The sequence below is a fragment of the Ictidomys tridecemlineatus genome, chromosome 8 (assembly GCF_052094955.1).
Source record: "Ictidomys tridecemlineatus isolate mIctTri1 chromosome 8, mIctTri1.hap1, whole genome shotgun sequence".
NCBI lineage: Eukaryota > Metazoa > Chordata > Mammalia > Rodentia > Sciuridae > Ictidomys > Ictidomys tridecemlineatus.
The window spans coordinates 86736579-86760219 of NC_135484.1; the positions used below are offsets into that span (position 1 = coordinate 86736579).

Sequence of the window (23641 nt, forward strand, 5' to 3'; positions counted from 1 at the left end):
TGTCATGCATCTCTAGAATGTGGGGCTATAAGGATTATTTATTTTGATATAATTCTTTCATATGATTGCATCTGACATTTTGACAGAATGTATTTATGTGTGCATGCATGTGAGTATTGATTATCAATATTTTCCCATTACATTACTTGAATATAAATTAGTTCTGATCCTCATCATGACCTGATTTACATAATCACATTATTATCATAGCAATATTTAAAAATACTTAATTATATGTAGATATTTTTTTCTTGATCCCTTTCCTGCTTGACCAAGAATACCAAGGATGTCCCCAGTGCTCACTTGAAGGATGATTTAGTCACACTAGCAAAACCCCAGGCTCAAATGTCAAATGGGATTAAACATGCTGTAATTTTCTTGCCACAGAAGTTACAGTTGTATTACTCATAAAGGCAAACTGTAAATGTTTAGTGATTATACATGTTTTTCATCAACTCCCCAGATGGGATTTTTTTTTTTACCTTTGTTTGAGAACAACAACCGAATACTGAAATGCACCAGCTGATGCTAGCAATCCAAGGCTTCATTAGTGCACAAGAAGTAATGCTCACTTTGTTACGCAAATAATTACAGAGATTAAATGAAAATAAACAGTGAGAGGATGCGCAGACGCTCTGAAGTTAGGTTATTATTTTAATTACTCTAGTGACTTGCACCAACCTTCATTATCAGCCACAGATCAAATTTAAATTGTTTTATGTTTTCCATAAACTATATGGAAAAGTACTATAGCTACGCAGTGATTATGCTTATAAAATTGACACTTTATTCAAGTTCCCAATTTTAAAAAGTTATTTCCACTCCATCACCTAATAAACTCACTACATATTTTTGAAGCATAATAAAATTTCCACTTAGAAGTGTTTTACCCTGGTTTTATGCTTCAAATGAGCATCCTCAGTAATACTTTTTGTATCTTTATATCTTTACTCAGATTTAATAATAAAGGATTTGGGGCCACAGTTTGAATCACTGAATGTAAAACAATATAGAATATTCAATCATTTGAAATAAATGTCACTTAGAATTATGTCATCTTTATTGTATACTCTGTATTTGGAGAAGTTGATTTCTTCTTCTCCTATACTGACTTGGGAAGACTAAGGACCCACTACAGGTGGAGATACTATATAAAGGAATTTCCAGTCTTATTTAGAATTGTTTTGTTTTTGTTTTTTATTTTAGTACTGGTGAGTGAGCCCAGCTGTGCTCTACCATTGAGCTATACCCCCAACCTTTTGTTATTTTGAGACAAGGTCATGCCAAGTTTCCAAGGCTGGCCTCAAACTTGTAATCCTCCTGCCTCAGCCTTCCAAGTAATTGGCATTACAGACCTATACCACTGCATCAGGCTGTTTCACTTTATAGTCATGTGTTAAATTATGATTCTTGGAGAGCCCCAGGGTTAAGACATTGAGGAACTGTTACCTGTATTTCTTGACTGCCTCTGTGTCATGCCAGGTCTTCTGAGAAATATTTCACCTAACATCCCAATTATCCTTACACAATTCCCATGGAGTATACATTATTACACCCATTTTCCAGATGAGGAAATGAAAGCTTTGGGAGGTTCATTTACTTTCCAGAGTTACATAAGTAGAAAGAGCCCAGCTGGGAATCAAATCCAGGCCTGCCTGATTCCATATACCTTGATGTCTCCCAGCAGAAGACTGAATGAAGCAAACCTGGATGCAAATGCTGACTGAGGAAATAGGATAAAAGGAGCCACAGTCCCTGATGCACTGGTTAAGTGTTGTATTGCATGACATCAGTGAATACTATGCACTAGCTAAAATCTCAAATTTGAGTGGTTTTCAAAGTGTTTTACCTGTAAATAGCTTTGGATCTTGGAGAACACACAATTAGGAAACCGATTTCATGGTATAGTGGGACTGAGATCCTTACTAACAAAGGTTAGTGGTGTGTTTTAATACAACTCGGTAATCACTTGAACTTCACTCCAGCTAATACAGGCATTTCTCTTCAACCAAGTTTAAAAACTCCAACAGAATGGAAAATTCAGGAGCCTTTGGGGGAAAGAGAGTAGGACTGACCTGTGCCCTACCTTCTAGCTTTTAAGGAAAGCTGGTACTGGCTTCCCCCTTCCTCCCACCATGACGTAGGCTCACCAAGGCCAGACCAGGACACCGTCTTCCCAGAGTTTGCCTTACATTCAGAGATGCCTTAGGCTATTCCAGAATTTGGGTAGGGATCAAACAGAGTCTTTGTTTCTAATGTTTAGGATGTACTAATCTGCAGAATTTAAACTTAGTTGTGGGTAAGTTGGGAAGTTGGGACAGAAGACTAACCTTGTGTGTTGGGGGCGGGGGGGGGGCGGGAAGCGTTAGCCTGAGATTTCACTCTCAGGTGTCAGAATCTAAGCGGGAAGTTATGGAAATTCGCAGATGCGCAACGCCTGATAATCCGAAGGAGAGGCAACGGTAGGGCTGGGAGAAAAAGCAGCAGAAAGCCTGGAAGAGGGGAGGCAACCGAGCGAGGGGTGGGGTGGGGTGGGGTCGCAATTGCCTAGGAGCTCTGCTTTCCGCCCCGAGAATGCGCAGTCGGAGGGATTCAGATAACCGAGGGAAGATTTGCTCAGAAATTATTTATCTGGGGCACAGCCCCAAAGGGAGAGCTTTCCAGGGACGTGCCTCGAAGCATGGCCCCTCTTCTTTCTTCCTGGTACATTACAGCCAGCCTGGGAAGGATTCAGGTGGCAGGTCCGCTTGATAGAAAAAGTCCAAGTGAGCGCCAGTGGTTTTCTTAGTGTCTTCTGGACACTGTCATGGTTCTACATGTCACCTCACACTCTGATTCTGATGGTACTGGGTTTATATCTAGGAAGGCAAGCCCCGCCCGACCGGGCTGTGTCCAGAGCCCCAGCGGTGAGGAAGCCACCAGCTATACTCAGGAGACCCTCGTTCTATTTCCACTTGATCATTTGTGACTAGCCTCGAAGGAATTCTTTCAATTCTCCAGCCTGAGCTTCCTCATCCAAATAAATGAAGGTACTTCTACTTCCCAGGCCTCCTTGGATCATTGGAAGGGGTCAATCGCAATAATTCCGGTGACAGCAGACTGTTTGGGGCTATGGCTCCAAATTATTGGGGGAAATTTAGTTAAACATACTCAGCAGGAGTTTTATGAATCTTCATCCCCTCACGCCTCCCCCCCCCTAGCGCGCGCGCGCACACACACACACACACACACACACACACACACACACTCCTCAAAGACCCAGCTGCAGTCAAAAATCTTTTGGATCGTTTCTTTCTTATGGGCTACTTCATAGATCAAACACCTAAGTGCGGGCACCCCAACATCTCCATGGGCTCCTACCGATAGCAGCCTTTCGGTGAACGGTTTCCATCCCCGACCCAACGTTCCGCACACTAATCCCTCAGCTGTGGAGCCAGCAAAGAGATCCCGTTGCTCTCTCCCGCCTTTCTCCTACTCTCGTTCCCCAGCCTAGGTCTCCCGAGTTTCCTACACGTGAATGGATTTTCCTGCTGATCTCCAAAGACCTTGCAGTATTTCAGAAAGCTGAGAGCGCGCGGAAATCAGAGAACGAGCATCACCCCTGCCCGGAGAGGTCGTGCCGCCCCGCAGGGACCCTCCTCCTGCTCCCCTTTAGGCTGTGTAGCTGCTGCCTCCCGAGCTAGCTCTCGGGGCTGTCAGCATCAGACCCCGCAGAGAGCCGGAGGCCCCCTCCCCACTTCCCTCTCGCAGCCCCTCTCCGCCAGTAGCAGCGCTGCTGTCTTCCCACAGGAGGACTGGGAGGACGCCGGAGTCTGCAGCGCCCCCGCCCCCTCGCTTTTTCTTTCTTTCCTTGCTTTGGGATCTTGCTGCCAGAGCCAGGAGAGGTTCTGAGAAGAAAAGAGCAAGGGACAGCTGCGGCGCGGGAACGGAGCTGGGGGCACAACATCCGCGGTGTCTCCTCTGGGTTCCAGCCAACCGGGTCCGCAACGTGAGGAAGAAAATCTCCCTGCACCTGCCACCCGCCCTCGAAGGAGTATCTGAGAGCGTTTCCGAAGCCCGCTCTAGGAGCCCCTTTGCCCGCAGCGCCGTGGGACTAGAGTAGCGAGGCAACCCGGGTGCCGGCTCCAGGCTTCCACTCTTCGGGAAGAGCACAGTGGGGATCAGTGCCTTCCCTCACTGGGCACAACTCTGGGACCAGCAGCGCGCGGCTGGACCAAGTACCGCTTCCCGCCGACTCACCCAGAGTGAAGGGACAGCCCCTGCCCTCCCGCCCGCTTCCACTTCTTGTAGTGCTACCTTCCCCAGCACCTGCGCGGATCCCCCACGCCCAGGTGGCGAGCCCCTTGGCTCCCGGTCCCTGCAGCGCCCCTGGCCCGATGAAAAGCGCGCCGGTTGCATTTCCTTGAGTGCGGGAGCCAGCTGGCATCCTAGCCGAGCCCTGGGGTCCGCCGGCTCGTCCCCCTCTGGGGTGTCGGAGAGAACCGGGAAGTGCGCACCATGAAGTCCGTGCTGTTCAGTCGCTTTTTCATCCTCCTGCCCTGGGTCCTAATTGTCATCATCATGCTCGACGTGGACACGCGCAGGCCTGCGCCCCCCCTTACTCCGCGCCCCTACTTCTCTCCCTACCCAGTGGGCCGCGGGGGCATCCGACTCCCGCTCCGCAGAGGTAGCTCCGGGCGCGGTGCGGAGAAGCGCAACGAGTCGCGGCCGCGGCCGCAGCCGGAGCCGCTGCTGCCCACCATTTATGCCATCACGCCCACCTACAGCCGCCCGGTGCAAAAAGCCGAGCTGACCCGCCTGGCCAACACGTTCCGCCAGGTGGCGCAGCTGCACTGGATCCTGGTGGAGGATGCGGCGGCGCGCAGCGAACTGGTGAGCCGCTTCCTGGCGCGGGCCGGGCTGCCCAACACGCACCTGCATGTGCCCACGCCGCGGCGCTATAAACGGCCAGGGTTGCCGCGCGCCACGGAGCAACGCAACGCGGGCCTAGCCTGGCTGCGGCAGAGGCATCAGCACCAGCGCGCGCAGCCAGGTGTGCTCTTCTTCGCAGACGATGACAACACCTACAGTCTGGAGCTCTTCCAGGAGGTAGCGCCGGCCTGCCCCCACTGGAGGGCAAGGGCGGGAGGGGCCTCGAGTCCAGCTGGGCTGGCGTCTCACGTCCCCTTGCGCTTTGCCTGCACTTTTAAGTTCTCAGTTCTGCGTGGGCGCATTGGGAACTCAACGTGGAGTAGCTCCACGCAGGCAGTTTGCAGCCACCGCTGACATTGGGGCAGTGGGGTGAAGCGGGTGAAAGGACCTTGTGGCCCAGGGAGACAAAGTCTGCCCTGGAGCTTTGTTGTCCCAAGACTGGGCCACAGAAATAGCACAGGTAATTTGCAGGGAACCGGCTCTGGCCAGCTTGAGGATGGAGCTCATATCTGGAGGTAGGCTTGGTGTACTCCAAGGGTTTTCAAAGCATACAGGTGTAATTCGGAGTCAGGCCCATAAGGAGGAAAGTGGAGATAACTCGAAAATCATCCCAGAAGCAAATTTCTCTCATACAGCTCCCAGGTGCAGAAATGGTTGTTAGTGAAACACTGACTTCTATGAGGGTCCTTTCTCTATCTCTTCCTTGTACTCCACAAAAGTTTTTTTCTGCCCACGATGATGAACCCTTTTCTAGGAAGCATCTCTGGCAAATGAGTTGAGATTGTTCTGCCCTGCAGTTATCTTTTTGCAGCCCAAGATATCATCTAGCCTGACTGATGCCCTTTTCACAACATTTCTTCCTTTAAGGCCTCTGGCTTGGGGAGTTAACAGGCTCCCTTTGCACTAGGCCATTGCTTCCAGGTGCTCCTTGAAATTCTGAGCGCAGCTGGGCGCCCTTCCTGCTGACAAGGCGTGTATATTCTTTGGAAAGCCGCAAGCATGTACAAGCAGCAGGCATGGGATTCAAACAGGTGTTGTTAAAGGCTGGTATTTTGCAGTGGGCTTGTGTGTAGTCTGCAAAGAGACTGAGTTGCATGACTTTATCAGTTTTCTTCTTCTCAGTACACAGTTACAGCTGGCCAAAACCTTGATGTCTTTGATATCCTGTGGGACTGTTTTCATCCTCCACCTGAAATTCCTTCACATCTTGCCTAGGAAAGACTCCCCCAATACCTCTTCCTCCCCTCATGTCAATTGGACATTCCCAAAACTGTGAGAATAATAATGAAGTGATAAAATAATCTGTATGACTAGTAATCTAATACCTAACTGCCCCACCCCATTTTCATCCCAATCTCTATTTTGCTTTCTTAACTTCTGGACAGTTACTTTGTACTCCGATTGTTTAGTTATTATGTGGCTTTCAAAATTTTTTTTCTTAATTGCTACCTTCATTTCCATTTATCCTCACCTTCATGAATAAAAGGAGCATCTTTTCTGGACATCATTTCACTTTATGGCTTGTTTTCCATTGTTTCTCCAGAGAAATAAGCTTGCGAATGTATTGTCTTCATTATATCCATGATTAGAAAGATGATCTGATGGTTTTAAAGTTAGGTTCTTATTTTAAGTTGGGCTGTTTATGTGCTCTTTGCTCCAAGAGTGGTCTAAGTAAAATAATGCATATCACTATTAACATTTGAGGAGCTGGATTGTCAAGGGAAAATAATTGTATTTATCCTGGTTTGTAGTCTGTTGGCATGAGGTGTTGCATGAGTGGAAAAGTTGGCACATACTAGACAGTGAAACATTTGGAACAGTCTTTCTTTAATGCTCACCATGCTAAAAGGGAGGCTTGTTAGTGGGGGATATTATGTAGGAGGAAAATCCAGTAGGATTTTCCATCAGCTTATGGAGAGATAAAAAGAAAAGAATAGGGAGAAAAAAATAGTATTGGCAAAGAGGAAATTATAAAGAGAAATTATGCAAAACTTTTAAGACTAAAATTTTGTACAATTGGAAGTAATAAGATAATTAAAAAATGTATCTTAAGAATATGCACAACTATTTATGAAGAGTTGTCAACTATACATATCAAAAGGTTTGTTGTTTTTATGTATAATATGCATCAAACACTTAGAATTTAAGTTATATATCTCCTGGACATTTTTCCCAGACAGTAATTTTTATAACTTACAGTACATTTCTGGACCATGACTTCCAGTTCCCTTTCCCCTAGTTGTAAGATTAGGCCTCTGTGTAAGTTCGTGTTGAACACATAGTTTCCTTGTTACAACTTTTTACCTTGTATGCAAGTACCATTGAACTTGATCAGTGGAATGTACGTGTCCTTAGTCTTGTGCATTTTTCAGAATCTGGAGATTTTTGGTTTTCTTTTTTTTCTGTGAACTCTTAGTTTCATTAACGGAATGACCTACTATGCACCCATTCTGGAATTAATGATTCTATGTCTACTATGGTATAAACACTATTTTCTTGTAGAAAAGATAGGACCAGAAAAAAAAATTTTTGATAACTGCAGCTATTTGGGAAGGGAAAGATGCTGATCAGGGATACTATAGGGCTGAGGCATATATCTCAGCCCTTTATATTGTTCATACTCACAGAGTTTAGTTTTAAGTCATTCACGGGAAGGAAAGAATGTCCCAAGTCAGGCTTCATCTTTTATTCATAATGCTTCTCATTTCCATGGTTGATGTTAAAAGGAGGAAAATGAACCAGGTACAAATTAACTCACTAAGGATTGGCTGCAAATGAAGGAAAGTAAAGGATGAAAGGTCTCCAAATTGAATTACACACGCAACAGGCAATCTGTAGTCAATTATTCCTCTCTAGTAACTGGAATAGTTGAAATAGTGCTTTTTTCCTCCCATAAAGCTAATTTTCAGCCTCCCTTTTTAACTGAGCTCTGCTGCCAGGAAAGAAATATTTGCATTGAACAATCCTATGTTAACAACCAAATCCGTTCGCAAATGAAGTCAAGTGTGAGTTGTAGCCACAAAAACTTCCACTGGAGAAGGAAGTAGTAGGGTTTTATCAGGTTTCAAGTATCTCAACTACTCTGGTCCTTCCTGTGGCATTGATAGGGTTTTGCACACTGGTAATCGGGCCTGCCTGTGCATCCTATTGATCTAGCTCCCTGGAAAAGCTTATTTGCAAAGGATTTAAGCTGCTTTAATAAAAGCCACAACAACAAGCAATTGTGACTTTAGCTGGTCATATTTTCAATAACATTATTGATCAGATTTCTGTTCTTCACTAGAAAACCTTCAAAGCTTTCCTAAGTTTAAAGTGGATGCTTTTCAGGTGAAGTTAGTTTCACCTTTGGAAATCAATTGAAAGGTTAAAAAGCACTTTCCAAGCAAGGAAAAAAAAAATATCTTTAATGAGATGAGACTGGAAGACAAGCTAAGTTAATGAGACTGTATCTTGAAGATGTATCTGGAAAGCAGTTAACTAAAGAGGCCTCTTGTTTATATTTCATGTTGGGTGCTGTTATGCTGTCTGTGTGCTAGGAAGATGCTGGAGTTGAGGTTTAATACGGTCTTGCTGAAGGAAAGTAAAAGGAAAGTGGTTTCTTCCCCATAGTAAGTGCTGAACTATTTCCCCCCTCTTGCATGCAATTTACTAGAGCCATAATCCAAAGAATATTAGAGTTTACAATGCTTGACATTTCCTAAAATAGTTACTGTTTCCTGAAAGAGTTGATACAGTTACTTAGTTTAGGGTAATTATCTTCTTAAAGTGAAAAATCCTGGAAGATTGTCTTAGGTTTAGCCTAAAAGACTAACTTAAATGTACCCCTTATATTTTATTTCTTCTCCTCTGAAAGCATATTAACAGTCATGCCATGGATCTGGTAGAATGTGAGAATTTTGTAAAACTGTGTATATAAAACTACACCCAATTTTCTTAGACTATAAATATTGCATCTATAGATTTTCTTTGCTCTCTCTGGATGTATATTGCTTGAATTATGGTTCATTTTTGATAGTCTTCTTTGGAGACCAGCAGTTTTCATTTGGATTTTGATATTTTAATGGGCCAGAAATAACAATTTGGGTTTAAAAGACACTCTCCATTCTGCCTCTTCCTATTGTCTTTGTTCATCATTCTTCCTTCAACCTACTTTTCACTGATTATTCTCTCATGAATAGACATGAAGACATGTCCAGATTATTATTTGCTGTGATGGATGGTGTGTCTTTTAAAGGTTTAGGCTGCTGTTGTGGCTTCTTGGAAGCTGTAGCAGTGGCTCCATTTTCTTCTGTCTACTCCACTTGCTTCTAAATTACAAACTGGTAAATTTTCTCTTGTGTGAACAGTAATAGAATGGTAATTGCTTTTAAGGCATGCTGCAAAAGCAAAATAGAAGAGCCAAAGTCAACGGTCTTATTTATTAACTATTCCAGGTGGAATTCAAGTAGTGTTTTCTTTTTCCCCCACAGAATTCAATAATGTTCAGATATGTCTATTCAGACCTTTTGGACTCTGGTGGAATATTTGTTCAGTCTATTTAGATAGCACACTATTGTGTGTTTGATTCACAGTGCTATTGAAGCATGAAATGTAAGTTTTGGGTGGTTCTCAAATTCTCCCCCCAAACATAGGTAAAATTGTTATACCAGTTCATAGGTAAGTAGGTTGGTTTAGAATTGATTTCCAATTTGCAGAAATACAGCCACGCCTGGTAACTCTTGCATATGATTTTAAATAAATGCAAAAAATATCCCCTACTTAGATACAAGCAAATTATAGTTAACATCAATTGAGCACTTGTATGGGGGAGAAACCACTCTGATGTTTTACATATATGAAGCTCACCACACCCACTGCATGATAGTTGCTTATCATGTTCCTTTTGAGTCTCCCACAGTAATGCTTGGGTTTGAGCACAGTTCTTTGCTGAGTACATGAGGTTTAAACCTATGCAACCTGACTGTGGAATAGTGTTTACGACTGCATAATAAATCAATATCCCCATTTTTTTTTAGATGTAGTTGGACACAATACCTTTATTTTTATGTGGTGCTGAGGATAGATAGAACCCCAGGGCCTTGCACGTGCGAGGCAAGCATTCTACCCCTGAGCCATAACCCCAGCCCCTCAATATTCCCATTTTTAACTGAAGTCCCACGAAATAACTAGAAAAGGTAGTGAATCTGTTATGTCAGAGATGGAGTTTGAAACCCAAGTGCCCTTATTCCAGAGTCCACCTTGCTGACTGTCCTGAGGGGCTCTTGTTTGACATGCACAGTCAGAAGGAAAGTTGCCATTGTAATATATACAGCATTTGATTAGCAGGAATCTTCTGATATTGTTGCTGTCTTCTGCCTTACTTGAACCCAGATTTTTCTTCTTGGCTTATATCATTAAATCAATTTTCTCTCTTGACTTTTCTATGTACGTATGTATGTATTTATTTATGGTGGTACTGGGGATTGAATCTAGGGCCTCATCTATGCTAGGTATTTCATTCCTACCGAGCTACACCCAGCCTCATTTTTTCTTTTACTGTTAATTATTTTAAATCGACAAAATTATATACATTTGTGTTGTACAATATGATGTTTTGATATATGTATAAATTTGTTACCCCACATATTTTTGTGGTGAGAATATTTATAGCAATTTTCAATTATACAGTATGATGTTACTAAACCTTATCACTATATTGTACAGTAGATACCCTGAATTTATTTTAATTTTTTTTGACTAATTGAAATTTCTATCCTTTCACCAACATCTTCTCAACCCCGCCACCTCCTGCCTCCCACCCAGTAACATTTGATCTTAGGAATTTTTTTTTCCTTATTCACATCTCTAATATACACCATTTACTATTTATTTAATTATACACCATTTGGGTTTTTGATTATATTGTCAAGTCAAGTGAAAATTGCCAAAGAGGTAGTTACGATTTCTAAAACTATTTCCTTATGGATAGGTAATAACCAATTTCTGCAAGAAGATAAATGTTAATTTTTTTCCTCAGCTTATACGTAGATATCAAAAACTCTACTAGGCATCTGGCCTTGTAGAAGAAATGGCATTGAATGGAAAAAAACTTTTCAGGGTAAGAATGGAGAGAATATATTGAACAATTCAATATAATGAATTATTTCACGGGCACAGTGGCTTACTCCTGAGGCAGAGGATGGTTGCTGGGAGTCTGAGCAGAAGCTGATGTGGCACCTGATGGGCATTCCCACCTGAGCCTGAGGCAGCACCTCTAGGGGAATTCGGGAGTGCCTGTGGGGTCCTCAGTTCCCCACACAGTGTGCTCGTTGTGTTGGTTGCCACCAGGCCACAGTCACCTCACTGTTCCCATGCTGGTAGGAGGTTTGTTAATTTTTTTTGTCTGATTTCTTCTTGGATTAAGAATTTCACTGGGTTAAAAAAAATTAAATAAATCATTGGCTAAGTCTTGTATGCTAAAAACCAAAAAACAAACAAACAAAACCTTACAGACAGCTGTGCTGAAGGGGGCTATCTTGTTCTCTACCAAAACATCCGGTTATTTGGTCCTTTCCCCAAATAACTGAAACCTCAATAGCTTTTTAATACCATCCATCAGTGAAAAGATTTTTAAACAAAATATCCATCCCATGCTGAGTCAGACCATACAGAACCAGACTGCTGTCCCCTCTGCTGCAGACACATAATGCATCATGTCCCTGTGGGGACAGGTTCTGAGAACTGTTATTAAGCAACTGTTATAATGGGAGCATCGTTAGGGTGAATTCACACAAACCTAGACGGTAAACCTATCACTCAAGGAGGCCTCCTGATGATAAAATCAAGAAATGGCAAACTTGAGATGTGACACTGCTGCTCTGAAGCACAACAAGTTTTAATAAACATAGAGTACACTCTAAAATAACAAGAGATACGGTATGGTAGATTCATAAACCAGTAACAAAGTTGTCTACTGTCGTCAGTTACTATGTACAGCACATAATTGGATGTGCTATATCTTTACACAACTAGCTATACAGTAGGTTGATTACCCCAGCATCACCTCAAACCACTAGTAATAATACATCATGCTACCTACTGCAGTGGATGTTGAAAGGTGACGGGCATTTTTCAGCCTTATAGGACCATCTTATAGGACCATCATCACATGTGGTGTTCCTTGTTGATGAAATGTCATCATGTAAGGACATGGATTATATTTATAAATTGTACCTTCATTTCTCTAATGAAAGTTGAGCGTGCTAAATGCTGACCATTCTCCATTATCTGAAATCTTAGTAATCTAGAAGAATTACATCTTAGCATAAATGATATCATTCTGTGAGATCCCTTCTACCTACCTGAGTTTAAATGTTATCACATTTAGAAGATATTTGAATATAATGAATCAGTTTGTCTTCTATACCTTGTGACACATCTTAATTGGGCACTGTTAATTAATTGGGCTCAGTAAAGGCACAAGGTCCTTCAGCTGTGGACAGTGCATCCCAGAGCCCATTGGTTCCATGTCTAAATTTAATACATACCCTACTATCAGTGTATCTTGAGATAAATACCGGTACCTCAATGGAGTTGGCAGTGGTCAGAGCTGTAGGGAAGTGACATTTGAGTCAAGTGAGTGGTGAAAGTGGGGTGGGTGGGAGACTCTCCAGAGAGAGGCGACCACATTTGTGAACCTGAGAAAACAGGGTATATGGACTGTCCAGGGACCTAAAAGTTGTCCTTGATGACCAAAGGCCAGGATGATGAGAGGCTGAGGTGGAGGGAAGTAGTCGGCCACCTTTCCATTTCCTCTATGGAAAGTGGGATTATCTCCACCTATGAAGAAAATAAGTCTTTAGTTTCTTGGGTGGGCATTTAAATGATGCGCATTAGACCCTTGTTCCCGGATACTGCCATGTCCTTATGTAAATCTGTGAATTTGAAAATGTATGTAGCAGTATAAAGGGCATATTTTCTATTTTGTTTTTTGTATTTGTTTTTCAGAATACTTGTTAAGCAAATTTTTGGCATTTTACTTTTTCTACAGAGCTTGGATAATATAGGTAGCAAATTGGTAGAAAACCTAGAGATAAATATTTGTATAATTAGGTACAACAAGAAAGTGGTACTGTAGTCTTGTGTTTTTGTTGTTGTTGTTTTGTTTGGTTTGGTTTGGTTTGGTTTGGTTTTTTTTGTACCAGGGATTGAACCCAGAGGCACATAAACACTGATCCACATCCCCAGCCCTTTTATTAATTTTTTTTTTGTTTTAAGACATAGTGTTGGTAAATTGCTTAAGTCCTCACTAAGTTGCTGAGACCGACTTTGAACTTGCAATCCTCCTGTCTCAGCCTCCCAACCTGCTGTAATTACAGATATGGACTGCAATTTGTGGATTCTTTATAGCACCTAACATCACCTTAAATAATAGTCTCTGTATTTTCATCGTTTTTTTCCACTAGAGTACAAGGATAGGAATTTTTTCTTGTTTGCTACTTTATTTTTAGTGTCCACAGCCTTGCCTAACATAAATAGTAAATGTTTATTGAATGAATTATAAGATTTAGAAGCTGAAGGAATTTATTGCAGAAAAAAGTTAGTCCCAGAAAATAATCCTGCATAGAGAATGTCATTCAAATAATAGTTTTGAAAGCTGTGTTAAGATTAACTGAGTTCTTTCAATAGTAGCTTAAAGATTTCTGGGTGTGATGGTACACACCTGTAATCTCAGTGACTGGGAGGCTGAGGTAGGAGGATCTCAAGTTCAAGGCCAGCCCGGAAATTTAGTGAGACATCGTCTCAAAAGATAAAAAGGGCTAGAGATATACCTCAGTGGTAGAGCACTTCTGGGTTCAATCCCCGGTATAAAAATAAACGTGGCTTCTACTCTTTAAAAGAGTTTTCACGCTGAAAGAAGGGTGGAGATGAGTGCATGAATATTTATGTAGTACCAAGGCAACCTTGTTAATAGCCATTAAGGGGGGAAGTTGTGAGCCAGTTGAGGGATGTACAGGTAAATGCACTGTCTCAGTTGTCTAGTGGTCTCTAAGCACTCCTGTCATCTGGGCACATCCATGGAGGCACAGTGAGAGGAGGAGGTAGAAGTACTTGACTCTCCCTGATGTGGACCTGCCTCAACTGGGTATCTACTTATACCATTGGGTGTTGACTAGAGCAATTAGAGTTAACTAGGGCTTGTCCAAGGATCTTGGGAGAAAGTGAAATGTGAAAGTGAATCAGACATTTGGAGTTGAGAGGACATGAAGTGTGTTCTGTGGGTTTTGAGTTCTAAGACTCAAACGATGTGAAGGCTAGGAAGCTGGCTTGCTGGTAAGCTCCACGTAGGATGTTAAACTTCACACAGGTCCTGGGTGTGATTTTAGTTATTGTGTAGTCCCAGAACCTAGCACAGAGGCAGGGCATACTTATTACATGATAGATTGATGCATTCATTTGTGCCAGAAATAATTAAGAGTTGATATGTGACCAAGCAGAGGGCAGCTAAATAGAGAGAAATGAGATTTTTTTTAAAGCACCTGATTGGAAGCAGCTGTTTGATCTTTAAGGCCCTTTCCTGGAGTGGGAAGAATCCCTTTAGCTTTACCTTGAGCTTCTTCCCATCCCACCTTTTCCTGGGACACTGAGCCTCTCATTGGCCTTCTGCTGACTGGAGCTTACCAGATGCTCCAGTAACCTTGCTCCATTTTCCAAACACTGCATAAATTTTCCTAAGTAGACATTTTAAAGCCAACTTCCTGCCATAGGGAAGACGTAGCAGTTGGAGTTTGCAGGGTGTGCGTGTGCACATCCTCCACAGTGTCTCCTGGTGGCTCTCACCTTGAATGCTGCGGTTGCTCACTGCTCTTTCTTCACAGACCCTGCCCTTTCAGGTCTGTTTCAGGCAAAAACTGAGCCATAACCAGGGGTGTGATGCAGTCGTCCTAACATTTTCTGTTTGCATAACTCCTAACAGAATTTTGTAAAAGCAGTTTTACACCTTCTGGTATATTTGAAAATTTTAAAAATCATTTTAAATATTTGCAAAGCATATGATTTCCAGTATATTATAAATATTGACATTTGCAAATAAACTCACATATATCTAGTAGATTCTATAACTACCATTAAGAATGTGATACCCATAATCATTCATTTAATAAATATACTTTTCAACGGAATTGGGTATTTTTTTTTCTTTCTGGTGCTAGGGATGGAACCCAGGACCTTGAGCATGCTATGCAAGTGCTCTATCAGTGAGCTACATCCCCAGCCCCTAATTTGAAAATTTTATGTTGCTCTTTTCTCTGTTTTTACTCACAGGACTTTTAGAAAGTATAAGTACCACCAGTGTTTGTCTTAAAAACACTTTGGGACTGACTTTAATGTTAAGTTAGTAGTAGTAAACAATTAATCAAAACAACATAAGTGCTACAGTTGGACATTAACTATTAAGCATAAAAGCTATATATACATATTGGAAATTGGCTTCTTAGTGACAGAGGGAACATTTTTTGTTGACTTACATATTCTGTATTCATTGATAAATATTACAAATTGCTAGAAAGAGAGAGGGTTTAGTGTGAATTCTGTTCCTATTAGGTTAACTTTGTTTACATGAAGCAAGATGAAAGATGTATCTTATAACAGTGTTCCTCAAGTTTTTGAAATTTTTAAGCCAACAATCAGATGCGCTCTCAGCAGTGATCTATTGATAACATTCAATTCTATTGAATGCAAATAATTGGACACCTCTTGTCTCCCCAAAGGATTTATTACCCATTCATTAGAGGCATTGACTTTCTTAATGAAGACAGCAATATATCTAATTACCTTTGTTTCGTGCCCTGGAGGTTTTACTATGGTGAGACACTGTATTTAATACAATTCTGTTGGGTGAGACGAAGGCCCTTCAAAGAACAGAGAAGGACAATCAGAGCAGCTCTGGCTCTGGGAGGGCAGAACCTGCCACCCTCGAAGCAGGTCAGTGTTAGGAAAGCAAACATGGGATTGCTGAGGGTCCACTAATCGATCTCCTTTAAGCCTGCTGCATCCACATAGTCCATGGAGAGTCTAGGTACATATCCAGGAACTACCCAGTCTGAAACCTGATGTTTGGGTGGATGCTAAATGAAGAACTGGAAGATGTGGTCTTCAGGCCTGGTTGAGCCAAAGATCACCCCCAAGACCTCAGGGGAACTAATATTTTCTGACTTTTTTTTTTTTTTAACTCATTTCTTGGTCCCACCCTTGGTGTCAGATGGGTACACCACTGTCTTCCAAACAAGGAAAAGCCTTGATGTTCAGCTTCCTCACAGGGCAAATACACATGTATAGGGTCATTGTGAGAATTATATGAGGTGATAGGTGGGTAAATAGGGTAACTTCCCTATTCATTTGGACATCTTCTCTCAAGTCAGTGGTCCCAGAGCTGTGGAGAGACTCCAGCAGACAGGATGTCACAAAGCCACCCAACTGCTGTGGATGCACTAATCCTGACTGTCTTAGTGGCCCCAAGGCACTGCTCTGTTGGTTGATGAAAATGAGAATGTAAGTCTTGTCCATATGTGGACTGGGTGTTCATCATCTAAATACACTTGGCATCACAATATGAAAATGCCGGTGTCACTTTTAAAGGTCAGATGACAGTTTGGGGATATTTTGGTAACTTTGAAAAGTTCCTCAGCTGCATCTGTTCACATGCAAAAGTGCTTGGAACATCCTTCAGAAGCCTTTTCTGTTTGGGGAGCTGCAGTCTTGCTCTGTAGGAACACTCCGTTACATGGGGCTGATGAGCTGGTAGTTAGGGCTTATCCCCTATTCATTTTTATTAAAGAAAAAGGAAAACCCAATTTACTGGGTAGTGGACCCAGCAGGACTCTACTACTGAACTATATCCCTTTTTTGAGGTACAGCCCTTTTTGTTTATTGAGACAGGGTCTAAGTTGAACTTATGCCTGGCCTTGAACTTATGACCCTCCTGCCTCAGCTTCCAGGATCACTAATCTTACAGGTGTGCCTGGCTGAAAATAATTTCTTACAATTTTCATTGTTCTTTAATACATTTCACTATTTGCCTACCACCTTTCCTTCCTGCTGTACATACTGATAAGACAATTTTTGTGGGTTTTGTCTTTTCTGATCTTGTTTTACCTTTTTATTTTAGGATTTAAGAAACAAATAAGTTACAAGTTGGGTTAAACCATGTTTCTTCCTAGGGGCAGTGATTTGGGGTTTTACAGCAACCCATGGGGTTCCTCTGAGAATCAGTTGATTGTCCTATAGATCAAATATAGGTGCTCATGTGTCTGGCTCTTGTGAATCCAGTGAAATATAAAAGTACACGCAGTTGGGCTTGTTGGTGCATGCCTGTAATCCCAGCTACTCGGGAGGCTGAGGCAGGAGGATCACAAGTTCAAGGCCAGCCTGGGCAGTTTAGTAAGATCCTGGCTTAAAATTCAAGGACCAGGAATGTAGCTCAGTGGTAAAGCACTTTTGCCTAGCATGTGCAAGGGCCTAGGTTTAATCACTAGTGCCACAAAAAAAACAAAACAAACATCCACATGCCTATTCTATTTTGTTTTTACATCTTTTTCCCCTAAACATAAAGGGCAATAAGGAGAAATAAAAGTGGAGTATTCTTGTTTTTTTTTTTTTAAATTGTTTTGATGATATTTACATTTGCCATTTACTTTTACCTTAGTAACCTCTAATGAGGTAAAGTATACTTTTGCCATTGTAATCTATCCTGGGAACCTCTAATCTACTATTCAACTCTCTAACTATTCTGGGTACTTTACATAAGTGGAATCATGTGATATTATCCTTTTGTGTCTGGATTTTTTCATGTAGAAGACTGTCATCCCAGTTCATTCACATTGTAGCATGCATCAGAAGTGTATACCCTTTTGAGGCTGAATGCTGTCCATTTTATATATGGACCACACATTGCTTATCCATTCATCCTTCAATGGGTACTCAGATTGCTTTCACATTTTTTGCTATTGTGAAATGTGCTTTCACATTTTTGCTATTGCTATAATGCTGATCTGATGATTGCTGTACACATATCTGCTTGAGTACCTGTTTTAAATTCTTTGGAGCATAAACACAAAATTGGAATTGGTAGATCCTGTTGTAATTCTATGTATCATTTTTTAGAGGACCTGCCATGCTTTTATCCACAGCAACTACAACTGTCTTACATTTCCACTAAGCGCACAGGGTTATAATTTCTCTACACCCTAGCCAATGTTGTTTTTTAGATACTAGTCCTCAAAAAATGTGAAGTAAAATCTCTCACCTGAAGTGAAAAGTGTGTCATCTCATCATAGATTTGCGTTTCCCTAATGATTGGTGAGATTAAGCATCTTTTCATGTGCTTCTGGCCACTTGGAGAACTGTCTATTCAAGTTCTTTTGCCCATTTTCAGTTGAGTTGTTTTTTTGTTGTTATTAAATGTGGGTTGGGTTAAACCCTGTTTTTTACTTTGGGCAGTAATTTGGGGGGTTTTATATGTGCTTTATATGTTCTGGTTATTAATCCTGTATCAGATTTGTGATTTGCAGATATTTTCTCACATTTCAAGGGAGGCCTTTTTATTATACTGATCATGTCCTTTAATGAACAAGTTTTTCAATTTGATGTTGAATTATTTTTTTCTTTTGTGTTTTTGGTATCATATCCAGGAAATGTCAAACTCAATGTCACTTTTTCTTCTAATATTCATAGTTTGAGTTCCTTTTTACAAGGCGTTAGGAATTCAACTAATTCAGCTCCATCCTTTTGCATGTGTGTATCCAGTTTTTCACAGCAGCATGTACTGAAGAGACTGTTCTTTACTCATTGATCTCAGTGAAAATGAATGACTTTGTCAAGAATTATTTTAGAGTTTATTTCTGAGTTCTCTATTCTATTCCATTGGTTTATATGCCTGTCTTTCCTGGTACATGCTGTTTTGGTTAATGTAGCTTTGTAGTAAGATTTGAAATCAGGAAGTGTGAGTCCTCCAATTTTGTTCTTTTCCAAGTTTGTTTTGGCCCTTTAGGGTTCCTTGAGATTCCATATGAATTTTAGGATATCTTTCTTTTTGTAAACCAGTCATTTGGATTTTAATAGGGATTGTATGGAATCTAGAGATTGATTTGAGTACAGTTGACATATTAATTTTAAGTTTTCTAATCTACAAAATGTTCCCTTTATTATTGTCTTTAACTTCTTTCAATAATGTTCTATTTTCAGCCTATCAATTTTTTCTTCCTTTGTTAACTTTATTTTTAAGTAGTTTATGCTTTTTGATGCTATCTGATAGGTTTTAATCACTGTTCCCTGTCTGAAAAATATCATCTACTACTAATATAACTAAAAAGTTCAGGACTGAGGCAAATTTTAGGTATACACAATATAAATAGATCTTAAAAATATGCATAGCATAGAAAAATGGAAAAATATTTTGGTGTCGTTATGTACATTTAAAATATTGTATACAAAACTAATCAGGAGGCTGAGGCAGGAGGACTGCCGATTTAAGGCCAGTTGGGGCAACTTAGCAAGACCTTGTCTCCAAAACAAACAAATAAGACTGGGGGTATAGCTCAATGGTAGTCTGCCTAGCATGTGTGAAGCCTTGGGTTTAATCTCTAGCACTGCAAAATAATAGCAAAAAACAAACAACAACCCCCCACACAAACCTGCACTCAGTATTTCACATTTTACAAAAACATTCTCAAAAATAATTCGGGGTTTTCTAAATGATGTTTTATAGAACATTGTGTCTGGTGAGATGTTTCTAAGCATGATTTTATCTCTTTATTGGTTCCTTTTAGTTATACAAAACGTTAGTATTCATTTGACATAATTATGAAAGCATGGAATATTTGCTATATTTCCCCTTCTTCTCTCCTCCCTCCCCCTTTTTCCTTCCCTCTACTGATCTTTGTGCTACTAATAGTTTTTTTTAAAAAATTAGTATCTTGTGGATATACATAATAGCGATTCACTGTGGTTATTCATATACATTCATAGATAAGTTAGCTCAGATTCAATCCACTCTTCTTCCTTATTCTGCTCCTCCTCTCTCCCCCTAAATCCCCTTCCTGTATGCCACTGATCTTTCTTCTATTTGATAAAATTCTCCCCTCCTTTTTTTTTTTCCTCCACCACTTCCCTATTCTAGACTACCTTCTGCATATTAGGGAAAACATCCAACCTTGATATTTTTTGTGTCTCGCTTATTTCACTTTGCATGATAGCCGCCAGTTCCATCTATTTACCAGCAAATGGCATAATTTCATTCTCCTTTATGGCTGAGTAGCATTCCATCGTGTGTGTGTATACCACATTTTCTTTATCCATTCATCTGTTGAAGGGCACCTAGGTTGGTTCAGTAGCTTGGCTTTTGTGAATTGTGCTGTTATAAACATTGATGTGGCTGCCCCCCATCACTATTGTATGTTGATTTTGTATCTTATGGATATATAGCAAAGAGTGGGATGGCTGGGTCATATGATGGTTTCATTCTTAGGGTTTTGAGGAATCTCCATACTGCTTTCCAGAGTAGTTGAACTAATTTGCAGTCCCACCAACAATGTATGAATGTAGCCTTTTCCCCACATCCTCATCAATATTCACTATTATTTTATTCTTGATTGCCATTCTAACTAGAATGAGAAATCTCAATGTAGTTTTGATTTACATTTCCCTAATTGTTAGATATGTTGAACATTATTTCATATATTTGTGGACCATTTGTATTGATTTTAAGAAGTGTCTATTTAGTTCTTTTGCTCATTTATGAATTAGGGTTATTTATTTTGTTTTTTGGTGTTTCATTTTTTGAGTTCTTATATATTCTGGATATTAATGCCCTGTCTAAGGTGCAGGTGGTAAAGATTTTCTCCCATTCTGTAGGTACTCTCTTCACACTCTCAGTAGTTTCCTTTGCTGCACAGAGGCTTTTTAATTTGATGCCATCCCACTTATTGATTTTTGGTTTTATTTCTTGTTCTTTAGGAGTCTTATTAAGGAAGTTGGTCTCTATGCTGACATGTTGGAGTGTTAAGCCTACATTTTGTTCTAGAAGTTGCAGTTTCTGGTCCAATTCCTAGGTCTTTGGTCCACTTATATTGACTTTTGTATAGGGAGTGAGACAGAGGTCACATTTCATTCTTCTACATCGTGTGTGTACACCACATTTTCTTTATCCATCTGTTGAAGGGCACCTATTTGTTAAAAAGGAATCTTTTGTCCAACACATGTTTTGGGCATTTTTATTTAGTATCAGATAACTGTATTTATGTGGGTTTGTCTCTGTGTCTTCTAATCTACTCCACTGGTCTTCGTGTCTGTTTTGGTGCTAGTACCATGCTGTTTTTGTTAGTATTTCTCTGTAGTATAATTTGAGTATTGGTATTGTGATACCTCCATTATAGTTCTCTTTGCTCAGTATTATCTAAGCATGATTTTATTTTTATTTTTTTAGAGAAAGAGAGACTATATCTTTTTTTTTTTTTTTTTTGGAGATGGACAAAACACAATGCCTTTTTTTTTTTTTTATGTGGTGCTGAGAATTGAACCCCGGGTGGCGACCGTGCTAGGCGAGTGCTCAACCGCTGAGCCACAATCCCAATCCCTAAGCATGATTTTAAATGCCTTGATTTTTACTGATGTTCATCTTCAGGGCTGTCCCCAAATAGGCATCAAAGATTAAACTTCTGAAACATGAAGGAAGGGGACACTTTATTCCATGCCTGGGACTATAAAATTTACTTGGTGTAGATTTTTCTAGAAAGATGGATGTATTTTCTTTCTTAAACATCTAAGAAAAAAAGTTCCTATTAATTTCTTGATAACCAGTCCCAATATCTAAACCAAGGTTAGCAACTCCCTGCCTCTGAGCAGCATGTGAGGAAGGCCATGGTGAAGTTAATGACAGTGATGACGGGGGATGCTAATATGGCACTTGTTTGCCTCATTTAGTTTTCAAAACAACCCTGTAAGATGGGACCGTGATTATGTCCCCATTTGTGTATGTGGAACAAGCTTAGAAAGCCTGTCTGCCATGCCCAGGGCCAGAGAAAATAGTGGGAGGCTGAGCTTTGAATGTAAGGAGGCAGATTCACAGACTCAACTTTTTACTTTACCTTTTCTATACTGTCTATCTCTAGTTCTAATTAATTGATTTTGGTATAATTTGATTTTTTTTCTTTTTTCATTTTTATTTTTTGGTATCAGGGACTGAGCCCAGGAACACTAAATCACTGAGCCACATCTCCAAGCCTTTGTTTTTTTTTTATTTTGTGGCAGGATCTTTCTAAGTTGTTTAGAGCCTTGTTAAGTTGCTGAGACTGGTTTTGAACTTGGCAATCTTCCTACTTCAGTCTCCTGAGTTGCTGGGGTTACAGGTGTGCAACACCATGCCCAGTAGTTTTCTTATTTTTGTTTTTTATTTCAAGTGTGATTTGAAAATACAAACCTAATTTCTCTTAATTGAAATATATTGATTTGCTTTATATTCCAGGATATGGTTGATATTCGTGCATGTTCCATGTATGCTGAAAAGAACATTTATTCTACAGTTGTTGGATATGGTATATGTCAGTTTGGTTGGGTGCTCTTTAAAATTATTATGTCCCTGCTGATATTTAGTCTGTGTGCTCTGTCAATCGTGAAGGTTCTGACTACAACTGTGAATTCTTCTCTTGCTCCTTTTAGACCTATCTAGCCTTTGTTTCACTTATTTTAAAGCTATGTTGTTTGGTGCACACACATTTAGATTTGATAGTTTTTCTTGACCAATTGATCTTTTGTCATTATGAAATATCCTCCACTATCTCTGGTGACCTTATTGTTTTAAAAGCTATTTTGTCTGACATTAATATAGCCACAAGAGCTTTCACAATAGCTTTGTCTGTTGTATCATTTCCCATAAAACCTTTTGCTTTTTTTAAAAAAAAATTTAATGTTGTAGATGGACACAATACCTTTGTTTTATGTATTTATTTTTATGTGGTGCTGAGAATCAAACCCAGTGCCTCACACGTGCTAGGCAAGTACTCTACACTGAGCCACAACCCCAGCCACAAACCTTTTGCTTTCATCCTATGTTTTTAAAGTGTGACTGTTGTAGATAGTATATAGTTGGTTCTTGTTTATCCATTTTGCTTTTCTGATACTCTTCTTCTTATTAAGGAGGTAATAATCTGTAAACAAACCCTAATTTAAATAATCCCTGCTGTGAGTCTTGTATCAAGTAAACAGCCCCAGAGTTTTGTTGTTGTTAATTGAGCTCTCTGATTTTATATTTCAATTTTTGACCTAGGTAAAGATTGGCATGATAATTTGTCAAATAACTTTCTACTGAAGATATAAAGAGTCTACTTACTGCTTTAGGAAAAGCTCTATCAAATTTGGAAATTTTTACCTTTCTAAATGTTTTCTGGAGTTGTTTAATTACATCTATGATCTTTGAGGGACCCTTCCTGTTCTTTAACTCACTTGTAATATATCCTAACTATATTTTCCACCAGGAGAACCTGAGAACTTTTCTTCTTTCATTCTCTTAGATTTCAAGTATAGAGCTTGTCATTCTTCCCATTCCTACCTTCTGTCAGCCCCATTCTGTGCAGTTTCCTCCTGTTCTGTTTACTTTCTTTCACCCTTATCTGCAGGCACCTACTTTCATATGCATGCAGTACATTATTTTATTTGTTCACGCCCTTGTGATATGCATAGTGTTTCATGTGTAGTATTT

The 23641-nt window shown here is 40.3% G+C and overlaps 1 protein-coding gene across 2 annotated transcripts in view; it reads left to right on the plus strand.

Moving 5' to 3' along the window:
* The first annotated feature begins 3342 nt into the window (after positions 1-3342).
* B3gat2 (beta-1,3-glucuronyltransferase 2) overlaps positions 3343-23641 on the plus strand; it is a 65645-nt gene continuing 45346 nt past the window's right edge. Inside the window, exon 1 of one of the 2 annotated variants that reach the window (XM_078019785.1) lies at positions 3343-5088. In XM_078019785.1, coding sequence (XP_077875911.1) covers positions 4498-5088 — 591 coding nt within the window. In that variant the 5' untranslated portion in view covers positions 3343-4497. The remainder of the gene's footprint in view (positions 5089-23641) is intronic. The other variant, XM_005334429.5, reaches the window with a different exon arrangement.